At 37.2% G+C, this 15901-nt stretch overlaps 1 protein-coding gene across 1 annotated transcript in view; it reads right to left on the bottom strand.

Annotated features, from left to right (window-relative positions):
- The window catches only part of MEI4 (meiotic double-stranded break formation protein 4), a 185337-nt gene extending 172840 nt beyond the window's left edge, over positions 1-12497 (bottom strand). The window contains exon 1 of the mRNA XM_063098333.1: positions 12266-12497. Within this exon, the coding sequence (XP_062954403.1) occupies positions 12266-12497 (232 nt within the window). The remainder of the gene's footprint in view (positions 1-12265) is intronic.
- Between the last annotated feature and the right edge of the window lie 3404 nt (positions 12498-15901).

Genomic DNA, 15901 nt, shown 5'->3' with positions numbered 1-15901 from the left:
CCATGCTATCAAATCTCACAATTAGATTTAAATAGTACAGAAAAATCAAGTCAGATGCATCTCCACAAAGGACCCATGTCAGTGTCTTCTATTCACCACTCCCCCCAGTTCTTTAAGGTATAATTGACAAATATAAATTGTATATATTTACAGAGTACAATGTGATTTTTTGGTATATGTATACATTGTGAAATGATTAAGTCAAGCTGACTCGCATATCCATCGTCTCATATATTTAGTATTTTTTATGGTAACATTTAAGATCTACTCTCAGCAATTTTCACGGATACATTTCATTATTAATAATACAGTTACTATGCTGCACAATAGACCTCTAGAACTTATTCTTTCTGATTAACTGACCCTTTGTACCCTGTGACCAGCATCTCCCCATTCTCCCCCAACCCCCAGCCCCTGAAAGACAAACACCACATAATCTCACTTACATGTGGAATCTAAAAATGCTGAACTCATAGGAGCAGAGAGAAGAATGATGGTTCCATTCTTTCTAACAGAACTGCAATGTACTTCAAAGTTAACTCCAGTAAAATTAGGTGGGATTAATAATAAAAACTGGAATTTGGGTTGAATACAGAAAATAAAATTTCACCTTAAACCAGTATTGTACAGTATTGGCTGTATTTTGGAATAACCTAAGGATTGTGAAAGATACTGATACCTCAGTCCAAACCCCAAAGAGTCTGATGTAATTGGTCTGGGTGCAACCTGGGCATCAGGACTTTCAACAGCTCCCCAGGTGATCTTAATGTACAGGCAGGGTTGAGAGCCACTGGAACTCTAGCCTTATGTCTGTCTAAACTAACACTCTAGAGACAACACCAAAGAGGCAAAGAGTTTCAGAAAGTCTTAAAAATGAAAATAAATTTTTAAAGTCAAGTTGCAAATCTCATTAATGGTACTTTTTTTTCTTCATATCTACAGGAACTCCCCACCATGACAGAGACACACAGGTACAAAAGGCTTGGATTCATATGGCATTTACTGTTAAAAAGGTGAATGAGCACCTAAGTCTGTCATCACTGTGTTCACTATCACAGGTAACTGTATGTGGACACAGAACTTCTTTAAAGACATCTCAGAGGAACTGGAAAAGTACAGACTGCTGAGGCACACAATTCACATCCAGATCCTGCTGCATCTCTGGCCTAGTCAGACATCAGAGAGCTGCACAGCCACACAAAGCAGCCCACCAGCATGGACCTGGCCTACTTTGAACTGATTCCTGCTTGTAAATTACAGATATGATGAGATGCCTTGTGGTTCACAGTTGAAAAAATAGTCAGATGAGGATAAACACTTCATAAAAACACCCAGGTAGAAATACTTTGGAGTTATTAAAAGCATAACTATTAACAAAATTAGGTATTAAAATATGTAAAATGCCATCTAATTTTATGAACTGGGTGAAAAAAATAAGGTCATTCTGTCAAAAAGCACTATTTTACAGAAAGAAATGAACAAATTATACCAATTTCCAGGGGAAAAGATATTTGTTATTAGAATAAGAATGGGCGGGAGGAAGATGCCTAAATTCTGCATATTGTTTTATTGAAAAATTAGAAAACTTCAAATACTATAAAAAGTATGTAAAATAATCAGAAGTATTATTTAAATTTTTACCAGTTTTTTTCACCAAGTGATATTTGTCAAATTGATGTAAAATGGTAACGTAATACAATTTACATAGAAAAAGTACCTCACCTCATGAAAATAATTTTCTTTATAATTAAGATTAATAAAGATTATAATTTAAATAGGAAACCCAGAAACATCTTTGAGAAAGTAATGTGTACAAGTCTCTGAATCTAGCACCACAGAGAACACAAAAGCAACTCAGTGTTTATTCTTCGTGTGACTTATTAATTTAAAAAATAAATGAGGAATGTTTAGAGCTAGGCTTCTGAAAACATAAAAACCAGCTTTCTCTGGACACAATCTTTTTCTTGTGTATTTTAAAGCACAAAATTTGGCAGACATAGTTTGAAATGTATTAAAGATACATAAGCAATATTTCTCTCATATCCGAGAGAAATGGAAGAGCAAAAGCAAGGAAAATTATCACACATTTACTACAAAATAATTGATGATGTGAAACAATGGATCTGCATAATGTCTGAGAGCAGCTCACAACACCTTAGCATCTTCACAGCACACACAACCCACAACAGAGGTACTGATGTATTTAATTATCCCACCAATGCTAAGAAATGCTAACAAGCAATTTAAATTTAAAAGTTCACATAAGTGATGTTTCTAAAACAGGACATTCAAGTGAGAAGACCACCATATACCTGCAGTATAAGAAGAGTATAAAAATCTTACTGCCCCTTGTGATGAGCGCTACCACACAAATCACAGATTTGATGTGTTTCCCAGGTCTCCCTCTACAGAGATTCATTCCTAAACTCTCTACTTCTTTGCTGGTGTTGGACCACTTTTACTGATACAGGTGCTTTGTCTGAATATTCTATTTAGATATTCACACAAGTTCACTTTGTACCAAGGTTAGCTATTTTAGGTCTCAGTATGACCCAGAATATTATGCTAGAATGTGTGTTTACAGTTTCACACGCCTGATATAAAACTTCATTTACAAGTAAATTTGTTTTGTCTTTTTTCCTACAACATATTAGCATTCATTTATAGAAATAAATTTGTTACTCTATATGCTCTTTTAAGGATTGCTATACTAGTATAGTTTAATCACAACTTAAGGTTTTCTACTGATTTCCAGTACACAGTTGACTGAATTTCTTATCCAAAATGGTTTCCTTACAAGACATCTTTAAAATTCCTTGAAACTGATTTAAGATAAAGAATGTTTTCCACTTCAAAAAAAGGCTGTCTTACACAACTGTACATCTTGCCAGAAAATATAGCATATCTTCAGAATGCTCTATGACAAAACATATGAGTACTTATTAAGAAGGGAAGATGGTAATAAGGATGGAGAGAACTGGAAGGAGAAAGAAAAGGGAAAGTTCTCCTAGATAAAGAATCAACAATACTCAGTCCTTGGATTCCTACTATGTTTTGATACATATTTCATTGAACAGTATAGAACCGTACCAAACACAGTTGCTAGGACGATGTTAATGTTACTATTTTTTTTCCTGCTTGCTCATTTGCTCTCATTTCTGCCATGTGCCTCAGCTCATTCAGGCTCTAAATGAACGCTCTCAATTCTTTGATGAATGGGGCCAAATGTTGTCAGTAGGTATTGAGAAATCTTTCAGAAGCTGGCCTACAAATCCCTCTTAATGTATTGTACTCAGATGTTTGAATAGGGAATGATTAGGTTTCTACTGACCCCTTTTTGGCCAATTTTTTTATTATGCTCCCTGAACATATATTTCACATTTATTTGTTTAAACCAATGGTTCTCAAACTTCTGTATTCATCAGAACCAGCTGGAGGGCCTGTTAAGCCACAGATTGCTGGGCCCCCGCCCAGAGTTTCTGATTCAGTTTAGAGGTAGGACCTGGGAATTTGTATGTCTAACAAGTTCCCACCTGATGCTGATGTAGCTTATAGGGACGGCACTTTGAGAACCATTAATCTAAGGAAATACCTTAAAGTACTAGAAAAGCATTGTCCTAGAATTCTACAGGGTCACCACTCTACTTACTATTCATTTATCCTTAGATAAGTTATTTGACTCTGCTTTCCTTGTTTCTTTAACTATAACCAAGGCAAGAGGAACGATGACTTCTCAGACCAGATTGAAGCAGGAGGGAAATACAACAATGAGAATCCAAAGGCAGTTGGAAAAAAGAAACAATAGGACCAAGAGACAGATTTATGAATAAGTGGCACTGAGGGAGGAGTAGGAGCAGAGAGCAAACTCTAAAGGATAGTTCCTTAAAGAGCTACCAGAAATGAGCTCAGTACAAGCACAAATAAAGAACTGCCTACTGCTACCTTCAGAAGAGCCTCAGAAAAAGAAATCCCAGCCCCTTCTAGAGTTCCAGAGCCAGCCTTTCCACTTGTGCTCTTTATTTCTTCTAGGTTGAAGGCCCTAAGGTACCCATGATTCCTACATTACCTTTTCCCTTCCGAATCTTCCACTTTTCCCTCTCTGCTAATTCTTTCCCATCAAAATACCAACATGCTGTCCCCTCCACCTTGCACCCTCCCCAACTAAGAACCTATCTTTTTTTCTTCTCTTTTGTAAAGCTACACGACTACACCAGTTGTTGAGTAAGGCAAATGATAACTAAAGCCAAAATGTTTCATTATTTTACTAAGTTTCCATTTATATTGTCAGAGCTAAGGCTTCGACCCTTCAAACGCATTGTACAGACTGGGTCACCAGACCCCTACAGGCAGGTCCACGTTAGATAATTGGGAAAGATCCCGGGAGCCAACGGCAGATGACACAAGGTCAGTCCTCAGCAATGGCAGCAGCAGCTTACAGGTCCAGCAGCTTACAGGTGTGGCAGTGGCCTCTTGGAGGGCCCCAGGGGCACTGGCAGCAACAACTTGCAGCAACAACTTGCAGCAACAGCCTTCAGCAGCAGCAGCAGCAGCAGCCTCCCCATGCCCTCCCCCCCCCTGGGGCATCCCAGGGGTGGGGGGCCCTGTGGATCAGAGCCACTTGTCCTTTATACTTAAGTCATGACCCAGCACACCTGGGTGCACATGTGCAATTATATTAGACAATAACCAAGGAATACCTGGACACAAGTGCATATTTACATCAAATGCTCAGCAAGATTTTGAACATCTGAGGGGCCCAGACTATTTTCCTATATTTTCCCAACACCTTTACAGACAAATTCCTTCAAAAAAACAGTTCCTTGCTAGTCAAATATTTGTCCTTAGACCAGCAGCATCAACATCACCTGGAAGCTTATCAGAAATGCAGAATCTCAGGCCTACCCCATTAACCCTGTTAGCTGATTTCCTTCTTGCTTTGATAATGGGGTTGATATTATACTATACATTTTCCTGAACTGAAGTTCAGATCTGTCTACCTGGATTTTATTCATTACACATTAAATTTATTCTAAAAAATAAATTTCAGGGTGTCTAGGATCCAAATATTAAGTACGGAATTCTCATGGTACATTCAAGATTTCTAACAGAACCTTAAAATTCAAAACAGATAAACAGCAGCACAATTTAAAAAACACAGACAAAGCCTGCCAAAAAATAAATATAATTCTAAATATAAGAACTAGATTAAAATTTGCTACCAGTTAAACCATTAAAAAAAAAATCATATTATGCAAAGACCTAGGAATGCAAAAGTACTTTGAATAGTTTTAGCTTTTGTTCCATAGATGGGAAGCAAACATTGTCAATCTTCATTTATTCCACTCAGATTAAACAATTATAAGCAAAAATGGCTCCATCAAAGGTAGGAGCCCTGATACTCATCCCATCTTAGTGGGTCTCCTTGCCTAGGACTCTGGATCTTCCTCTCTGTATCCTATTTCCACTGTGGCAAGGGCTTGGCAGATCTCAAGAAATTACAGATTAGCAAGGCCATTTTGTTCCAAGTGTTAACAACTCAAATAACTATGTCTAAACTTATTTATTTAACAAATATTCACCAAGCACCTCTTCCCCCCACCCTCATGACAGGCACTGCGCTAACCACAGAAATAAAGTGATGATGAAAATAGGCATAATCTCTGTAAGCATGAAGTTTAGGGGAAGGCAGATTGCTTGAACAATTGTAATTTAGCTCACATGTGCTATGAAAAGTACAAAATACTATAGGGACCCATAGGAGGAGAATCTAATCTAGTCGAGGTAGGTAGTCAGCAAAAGCAGAAGGGATATTAAAACTACATCAGAAAAAAAGAAAAGGAAACAGCCAGACAAAAAGGAGGGGAAGAACATATCCTAAAGAAACAGTATGTGTAAACTTCTGGAGCTGAGCAAGAACAAGGTAGATTCAAGTAAGTGAGAGAAGTGCCATGGTACAGAATGTGAAAAACAGTGGTGAGACCTCATGCCGGAGAGGTAAGCAAACACCAAATTCTGGAGAAGCTTATAGTCCAGTCAAAGTCTTTTGGACTTTATACTAAAGTAAATAAGAAGACTAGAGACGGGACTGCCCTCTAGACTGGAAAGTGACACGGCTACAACTAAAAACATGCAGTCTAGTTGGTATAAATTAGGCAAGACCAAGGAGATGGCATCAGGAATGGAGAGAAGTGAAAATATTCTAGAGATACATAGAAAGTAGAGTGCACCTAACTTGAGAATTCCCCTAGACATCCAACATACCTTCCTGGAACTCAGCTTAGACAAAGAAGGTGGCTATATCGTGCCATGAGATTCAGAGCCAGGCACTAGGAAGGGATTTGAAAGGAATGATGATTTCTACTGGGAATGCTGCACAATGTAGAATGCCCACACTTAGGGCCAGCCTCTGAAGCTCCATTGCCTCTTTCAGCCCCCATCCCTTGTGTGGTACTTCTTTGGCCCTTCCAATTCCTTATCTCTGTACACCACTCCTAGGAGAGACAGCTCCAATTATGATAATTAAGGTGTTTACAGTTCTGAATTATTGCATTGTCACTATTAAAGCCATTTGGTATTCCGAGCCTTTTTAACCTTAATTTTAATCTTTTTGTCTGTTGACAGTCTCTAATATCAGAAGATTAATTCAACTTTATATACTGAGAAAAACATGTCTAATGTATAATTATAAATTTACTTTAAATTATAGGAGAGCCTTTCATTAGAATCTATTAAATTAAGTACACATTCTCTGATATTTATATACATTATGCACGTATGTTTTAAATCAACTGTAATTTTAAGCAAATTTCTATCATTATTATCCTTGACAATTTATATTATGAGAGCTTATGTGAAAACTGAGAGGAAAATGCTTACGCATTCATTTTCCTTGCTATTTCGGCATGTGTAAAACAGTGAATGCCCAAACGTATAAATGCTGAGCTCCACAGTTGTGACTGTAAGTCAGTTATTTGCAATGCTTCCTCAGTGTGTGGTCTGGAACGGGGTACGAAGAACAAAGAGATGAGACAGAGTCTGAGTGGGCTGGGACCAGAAAAACAGCAGTCAGGAGACTAAGGCAAGCTCCACCCTGGGTCTGGCAGTGTCCCCAGGAGGCTACTATGATATCCAGCTCCTGTTCTGTCCCCTTCTCACCACTGGTTTAGCTAAAAGCTTTTCCTGAGTCCAGATTTCTACAAGATGAGAAGTAGGAACTAAAGAGGCAATGGAGCATTGATAATTCAGTCCTCAGGGTATAAGGCAGTAAAGGCAAGTGGAGGGATAAACTTAACCAATGTCAGCTAGAAGGGTCTGGAAGCTCCCAAAGCCTTCTGGTTGGGTTGGTTGTTTCCCAGGACACAAAACTTACAAAGGCTAAGTGCAAACATAACTACTCTGCATATTGCCCCTCCCACCACCACCAAGCACTCTACACAAGCACCCTGTACTCAATAAACATTTAAATCAATGAATTAATTTGGTTTGATTTTCTCTTACTTTCTTTTCATTTTAGCCGACTGGTCATCCAATAGCCCATCTATCATTTACGAAGACATTAAGTAGGGGAAAAAGCACAGACTTAGCACTTCCCCCATCTGCTCCCACTTGTGAGTGCCAAATTACATTCAACATCAATTGTCCTGGTTCCCCCTACCCTCTCCCCAACCACCACACATTCAAATTTTAATCCTAACTCTGCTCATTGAAGTTTTATGCCATTTTCCCACTAACAAAGCCCTGCTCCTGTCACGACATCCCCTTCAATCCCTAGTCTACATGTAGGAACAGACACTGACACCTTACTGACTAGTCTCCGTGCATTTAGTCTCTCCAACTCACCTACTCAGACCTAAACTGCATCCTTTCCAACATTAAGAGGCCATCTTTAACAGGAAGCTGCTCTATATTAAAGAACATTAAGTTTTTCTCTCTCATTTTCTCCCCTATATAGATCAGGAAAGTTCTTGGGAGAGAAATCAGTGCTCTGATTCTTTCATGACCCCCATCCCTTCCCCACTGTATAAGGATGTTCTCCGATGCAAGGAACAGGAAAACTGGTAACAACAACTTAAACCAAGGTTTACCATTTAAAAAATTCCTAATAAAGTAATCCTAGAGTTGCTCTGGCTACTCAGAAATGACAAAGGACCCAGGCTCCCCTCGTCCTCCTACCACACAATACTTAGTATGTTGGAATTAATTTTTCAATATTGCCTCATAGTTGCAAAATGGCTGCCACAGTTCCAGGCAGCATATCTTCATGTGGCAGTTCCCTATACAGGAAATAAGGGGTTGAGGTAAAATATTTTCAAAACTGCTCTATTTTATGGTCCTCCATCTCTTCACCCAAACAGGCAAATCTTGATCAAAAGCTCAGAAGATTCTTTTTTACCTTTCATTGACCAGAATTAGATCCCTGGCCAAACTTAGATCAATACTAGCAAAACAGGTATAAGACTTCATGGATTAACCTACTAGGCCTGAGCACTTTTCTGCGCAAACAAAACAGGAGTGTTTCAGTAACAAGGGAGTTGCCTATTGAGTAGAAACTAACTATGTCTGCCACACATCACCAAAAATATTTGGGGAATGTGTCACTGGATATGGGCTGCTCTTCCTTCCTTCCTTCCTTCCTACCTACCTTTCGTCTTTCCTTCCTTCCTTCCTTCCTTCCTTCCTTCCTTCCTTCCTTCCTTCCTTCCTTCCTTCCTTCCTTCTTTCCTTCCTTCCTTTCTTCCTCCCTCCCTCCCTCCCTTCCTTCAACTATTAATAAAGCATTTAAGTCAAATAAAAATGAGCCATAATTCTAAAATAAAGTTCTATTTATCCCTTCTCTGTACAGTCTAGACCTTTAATGAATATAATAAACAGGTATTTTCCTCTTTAAGAAGCTGTAGAGAAATAAACCAGAATAAAGAAATAGCTGAGTTCCTGAAATGGTTTATAAACCATATCATACTTCCTTATTTGTTTACTTTGCCATTTCAGCTCTGCTTTATTTAATTCTGGGTTGCTCAGTTGCTTCAATGGATAATTGATGCTCTAAATTAAGTTCCGCAACCTCTCAATCTGTCAAGAAGCATTCAATTCAACATTTATTGAGAGCCTGCTGTCTCCAAACACTCAAGAACAGTTGCACACATAAAGCAACCCTGAAAATTCCAGAAAGAAATATTTAATAATACAAATACATCTATAATATAGTTTTGATGTTCGGGTATGAAATTTTCTTAGAGCAAGGCATATCAGTCTTTCAAATTATACATCTCTAAAAAACTACTATGCTCTTCCTTTATTTTTATTTTCCTATCGGTCTAATACCCCTCCTTTCTTACATTTTTTCCTCTCCCTTTTAGTTACTCCATTTATCTGAATCTATCCATTTATTCTTCATTTTAGAAGTTTAAGTTAATGGATGGAGAGACAGATTACTTCCAAACATCTGCGCTGAAATGCTTTACCTGCAACTCCTGCTGTGAGTAAAACTGATTTTAATTATATGATTCTTGAAAATTTATCTCACAGGCACTGTAAGCGAAAGTGTTCAACATAAAAACAACTTATCACTCAGGCTCTTACTGTTAGGCACTCTCATGTTACAAACAAATAATATGCATGCAGTATCAGTGTATAAATATACCTTTGATAGTAAACAGTTTTAAAATCATGAATGTTTATGATACTCATAGTCTAAGGTTACTGGAAATTTTACATTTGCACCATTATATTAATTGCATAACTACAGCAGAGAAAAATGAAGAAAAATTAATTACGTTTGCCATTCATTCACTGGGCATACTCAAAGAGCCATTTACCAAGAAAGCCTCTAGAGAGATTAAAATGTGGGTATTTATAGGGTAACACTATTTTTGCTCATGCAAGAATGAGATTTTAGTAACATATGGATATTAGGTTATCAGTTTTTCCTGATAATTCCCAAAACCAAAGTTAATGTGTCCCCTATTACCCTCAGCATGCATGTGTGCACTATACCTGCATACTCCCAACGTGCTAATAATGCCTCCTCTCCTTCTGCCCACCCCTGGAATGTTGGAATCTGCAGGCCTCCCATACTAACCCCTATAGCTCCATTCTCCCTATGAGTCCCAGATACAGCTACAACTTCAACTGTTACTTAAATACCAACAAATCCTGAGTCTGTGTCTATAGTTCCAGCCTGCCCATCCCCTCTGAGTTTTAAAAGGACCATACTTCCATATTCCTTCTGGGTAATACCTATATACTCCAGGGATTAGCCCATACACAGGTAAACCTCAACTCAATCTTTTACCTTATAAACTTACTACTGTGTTCACTATCTGGATTCAAAGTATCGTAATCCATTTAATAAACTACGCTGGAAACCTCAATTATCCTAAACATCTCTATCTCCCTTAACCACTCAGAAAGCATTCACAAATGTCTAATGTGTCTATTCTGAAACAAAAAATAAAATAAAAAAAGAAAAGATGAAATCATTCCTAAATGTGTCACCTTTCAGTTCTCACTATCGTAGAACTAGTTCAACTTGTCATTCTTCATATAGGCTTTACTAGAAGCTTTTGAAACTGATCTTCCTGCCCCCAGTCACTGCTATAGCCAAAACATCCTCTATGTTCCATTTCCATTTGACAAATATTTATTTACTGAGCACCTTTTATGTGTCAGGCTTTGGGCTGGGCTTGACTAAAGAGTGCTAAGAAAATCAAAAACCTCGCTTCAGTGAAATTAGACTCCAGTTCATTAGATAAGACAGCAACAAGGTAAATAAACAAATAAACATTCCCCATGGGATGCTTGTAATAATGAATAACTAGTGGAGGATGAAACATATACAGTGTTGCCAGGAAAGACCTCATTGAGGTGTCATTTAGAATCAGATCTGTAGGAAGAGAAGAGGCCACAAAAAGAGTCAAAAAGAAGACCATAACAGAAGTCCATGGCAAGAAAGAACTTTTGAGGGCTGGAAAGAAGGCCAGGGAGACTAGAGCCTAGTTTACAAAGGGGAGGGTGTACGACATGAGGTGGGAGAGGTGAGTGGAGGTGAAACCTTCCATGGCACTATAAGCCATGATCAGAAGTCTGAATCTAATGCGAAGCACAATTAAAGCCAAAGAGGAGTTTTATGCAAAAGGGCAACACGATCTGATTTACAGTTTTTAAAAATTTCCAGAATTATGTTTCCCAATCACAATATGAATGTCAGACTTCTGCTTCAAAAAAGTCCAATGGTTCCTGATTAATGGGGTGACTACATGTTCCAGTTTACTCAAGTGAGCCCTGGATTGCCTCTGTTGTCCTAGTGTAATTATTAATAGACTCTCCCTTTCACTCTCACAAGGGTTCCAGTGGAGACCATGAATTGTATGATCAACTTACTGATATGTAATACAGTAAAATATTCCATCAGGTGACATTCAAGACCTTTCTGTACCTAGTCCCAACTAACATCACTTCCTTTCTCCTCCATCACATCTCTACCTTACAAGTAAGTGATGAAAAAGAAATGTAATGGTCACTCTGAAACGTAATGTTGGAAGTGTTCTGAATCAGATATGTATTCTTCACTCCTATACTTTTGCTCATGCTTCTGCCTCTTGCTAGATGCTCTATAACCATGTCACTGACAAGTGGACAGACCCTTGAAGGCTAGACCTAAGAAGTCTTCCCAGAAACCAGACAGAATGAATGGCTTCCTTCTTTGCATTTTGTCAATTTCTCTATTAAAGCATTTATCACAACTGGGTTTTTATATAATTTATAAGTCTGTTTTCCCTGCTAGTAAGGTAGGTACTTAAGGGTCAACACCACTTATGAATTTCTGGGTCCTTACCATGCACCACATTCCTGGTCTAGAGCTAGTACTTGATATGACTGCTAGATGAATTATTTAATACAAAAACAAAATAAAATACATAGCAAAATAATAAAGCTGAACAATGAGATTTTAAAATAAATTTCTCCAGTAAGCTTCAAACATTATTGCCTTCGCATCTAGGCTATTTTCATTCTGTAATTTCATCCCAAAGTCTAATGTGGCCCCATTCATTAGAAAGTGACAATAAACTTTTAATGAATGACTAGAAGTTAAAAAAGAAAAAAAACTTTACAAGGCAAGAAGTAAAAGATGATAATTTTAAAGGTAACTAAATTCAAAGGGAACTAAATAATTTCACGTTTTTGAAATAAATTCCTAAATAATTGTACAGTTGAAATAAAATAAAACAGCTTGATACATCACCAAAAGGTGATCTCATACACTCACCACTCTCAGAGGATCCTGAACAAATCCTGCTTAGAAGAAGTTTTTGACGCAATTGCAGAACTTCAGCTTCCAAGGCTTCGACTTTTGATCTCCACTTCGAATCCTGCTCAGACACTAACATTGCAAGGTACTTTGTGTATTCTCTGCTACTTTTTTCTGCTGGTTTTGAGCGGATAATTGCCAAGGCCAGAGCCAGCTTTGAAGTTCTCAAATACCATGCTTGAACATCCATCCTGGCTTTTGACCCTACCATTAAAAAAAAAAAAAAAAAGTTTCAGAAATTTCTTTTAACTTTTGCAGTGTATTGCACTTGCTCAAAATTGATTTTGCAGAGAAACACTAATTAATGTTTATGATACAACTTGGCACCAAGTAACAGAAAAAAAAAATCTCAGGAACTGAAAGCAGTATGAGAAAAACATACAGAAGGAAAATGCATACATGAGCATATTAAGTATATTAAGGTTAAAAAAAGTAGATTTAAACAACTTGACAAATTTGGGGGGTAAAAAAACCACATATTAATTCATTTAGTGGTTTCTGATCAGAGACACACATCAGATCCTCTGAGGGAGCTTTTTAAATATATATATATGTGCCTGATCCCATCCTCCAAAAATTCTGATTCAGCAGATCAAGGATAGGACTGAGGTTTTATATTTTGAATAGTCCACTGAGCAATCAGAACCACTAGATTAAATCATCCATTTAGATTTAAGGCCTCTCCAACCCATTCCCTGCTTCCAAACCCTGCATTCTTTAATGAACCTTTACCTGCTATTCCTGTCTTTCACCAGCCCCCTCAAATCTATATGGAAAACAATATTTTAAATATTTGCACAATTTAAGTTGTGACTCTGTTCTGATTCTGCACTTCCAAAGATTTCAAATTGCCACCGTGAGCATACCTTTCCAAACCAACACTGTTACCATCTTACAATATGAGTGGGGACAACATGATGGACCACTGAATTCACTAGTTTAATATTATCATCTCTACTGAAGTATAAGCCTCTTGTAGCCTCTACCATGTTTTATTGGACTGTCATGGGGGTTTTGCACATAAAATGTGCTAAATAAAAATTTGCAATGAATCGCTAAAAGTACAATTGCCCGAAGATTCAGGTCTTTTGGTTGCCATACCTATCCTAGTAACAAAGTTTCAAATTCCTCACCCCAAATTTCAAACTTTATTTTCTTCAACCTATCCTTCCAGTCTAGTTGGATCAGTCAAACAGATACACACAGCCCAGGCTCATTCCTGTTCACATCTCTGCTCATGAATTTTCCTAAGTTTTGACCCAGCCAAACCCTGGCTGCAAACCCTTTAAAGAACAATTCATAGTCAATCATATAAAATCTTCTCAGGTTATTCCCACTCATAACAATGTGCATCTATCTAATATCCTATAATTTAGCACCGAAAATATACAATCTAACAGGTAGCATAATGCTATTTTATTATAATCAGTGATGAACACAAAAATGTGTTCATCATTGAAAACTGGGACTGAAAAGTAATTAAGTAAATAATGATATGACTGTACAAATGAATATTACTTAGAAGTTAAAACTAGATTTTCATACATTTTTAATTAGCATCAAAAGAGTATTAATGTTATGCTGAATGAAACAAATGAGGACATGAAATTGTATGTACAAAAGGATCCCAATTATATAAAAATAGAAAATACACAGAAATATAAATACGATTTATCTCTAACTGTGGAATTATTGATGATATTTATCTTATTTTCGTTTTGCTATATTTTTCTAATTTTCTGCAATTAACATACTTCAAATTATAATTTCAAAAATTATAAATAAAATAAATTTCCAAAATCAAAGAACAGCTGCCATTTTTTTAATCATTCACTGTTGTTGACTATACCAAGTATGACATACTGTTAGGATGGACAAACTAATTAGAATTATAGCTTCACTTATTTTAGCTTTTGCAGCAACAATTTCACTTGCTAGTTCATCCTCCATCTGTCCTGTCAGTGATGGCAGCAGTGGACTCTGACACTCAGTGCTCTCAGAGAAGCATCCTGTGTGCAGAGCACAGACTCATGGAGAACTCTACTTTGAAAAGTAAGCCTGCTATTATACATAACAGTGCTGAGCAAAACATAAAATAAAATTGTCTCATATTTCAAGGTGTTTCAGTTAGAAAAGAATCTTACATTCAAATATGAATGGTAGGAATGTAAGCTAAAAAGGAAAACTAGAAAAGCAGTATATTAGCACAAGAGAACAAAGTTTTCTGGAAAATAAACACACTCCATATAATCCTGCAGAGATATTTAATTAAATGATTTAAACAATCTGATTAATTCAAGGTTCTGATTTTTAAGCCATTGTATGTGATTTATGAATGGTCTTAAAACCATGCTGAATATCACTCATCAGAAAAAATTCATATCATAAAGTCCTTCTGGATTGTAACTATCTCAGAGTCACTTATCTGAACACTAATTAAAATTGTCCTGAAAATGAACAGAAAAGATTGCTAATAGAGATGTTTAGCACAGGCATGTAGAGTACAAATTATACTCAAAACACACACAAAACTACAACTTACAACCAACCAGAACCAGGCTTCTTAAACTCCTTCCTCGTGTGTGTTTATAAATATATGCCTTTTTAATTTTAGGATAGCATTCCTATCCTCAAAGTGCCATTTTCAAGATAAAAATAATTCTTTTTCCCCTAAAATTTCATGGAAGAAAAAATGAGCTTCTGTACATAACAAGAAATATTTATTTGGCCTCTGTCCCCAGTTCCTGATACAAAACTCCTAAATCCCTTAAAACTTCCTGAGTGGTAGGAGATTCTTTTGGTCTAATAATGTAATTCTTTGCAGGCCCCTAGACAACTTCAGGATGTGAGTTGGGTACCAGAAAGACCAAACCATAATTAGAAGTTTGGAACTGTCAACCTCACCCTCCAACCTCAGGAAAGGGAAGAGGGACTGGAAATTAAATTCAAAATGGATTATGCCTATCTAATGAAACCTCTATTTAAAACCCCTAAACAACAGGGTTCAGAGAGCTGCCAGGTTGGTGAACACATCAAGGTTCAATGACGATAGGGCACCCAGTGAGGGCCTGGAAGCTCTGTGCACCACTCCCCTGCCCCATACATAGCCCTATACATCTCTTCCATTTGGCTCTTCCTGAGTTGTGTGTTTTATAATAAACTGGTGAAAAGTAGACCACTTTCCTTAGTTGGTCTAGCCAATTCTTACACCTGAGAAGGGGGAATGTGGAAACATCTGACTTTGCAGGCAAGTCAAACAGAGTGCAGATTACCTGGGGACCCCATACTTGCAACTGGCATATGAATTGAGGGTAGTCTTGTGGAATTAATCCATTAAATATATGGATCCTAATGATACCTTCAGGTAGTTAATGTCAGATTTGAACTGAATTGTTCAACACCCAGTCGGTATCCAGAGAATCAGAGAATTGGTTGTTGCTTTTGGAAAACACCCCAGCTTCCTAAATATATTCTCTGTTTAAATGAGGAAAGTAGTACCTTCCAGAATGCCTTTTAAAATACAATTTATGCTCAAATAATGACAGTAAATAATTAAAATGAGCATACAATATTCTCCAAGAAGGTATTTAGCAT

This window comes from Cynocephalus volans, chromosome 5 (assembly GCF_027409185.1).
Source record: "Cynocephalus volans isolate mCynVol1 chromosome 5, mCynVol1.pri, whole genome shotgun sequence".
In the NCBI taxonomy this organism is placed as follows: domain Eukaryota; kingdom Metazoa; phylum Chordata; class Mammalia; order Dermoptera; family Cynocephalidae; genus Cynocephalus; species Cynocephalus volans.
Note: the sequence above shows the minus strand (reverse complement) of the source record. Positions and strands in the feature narration are given on the sequence as shown.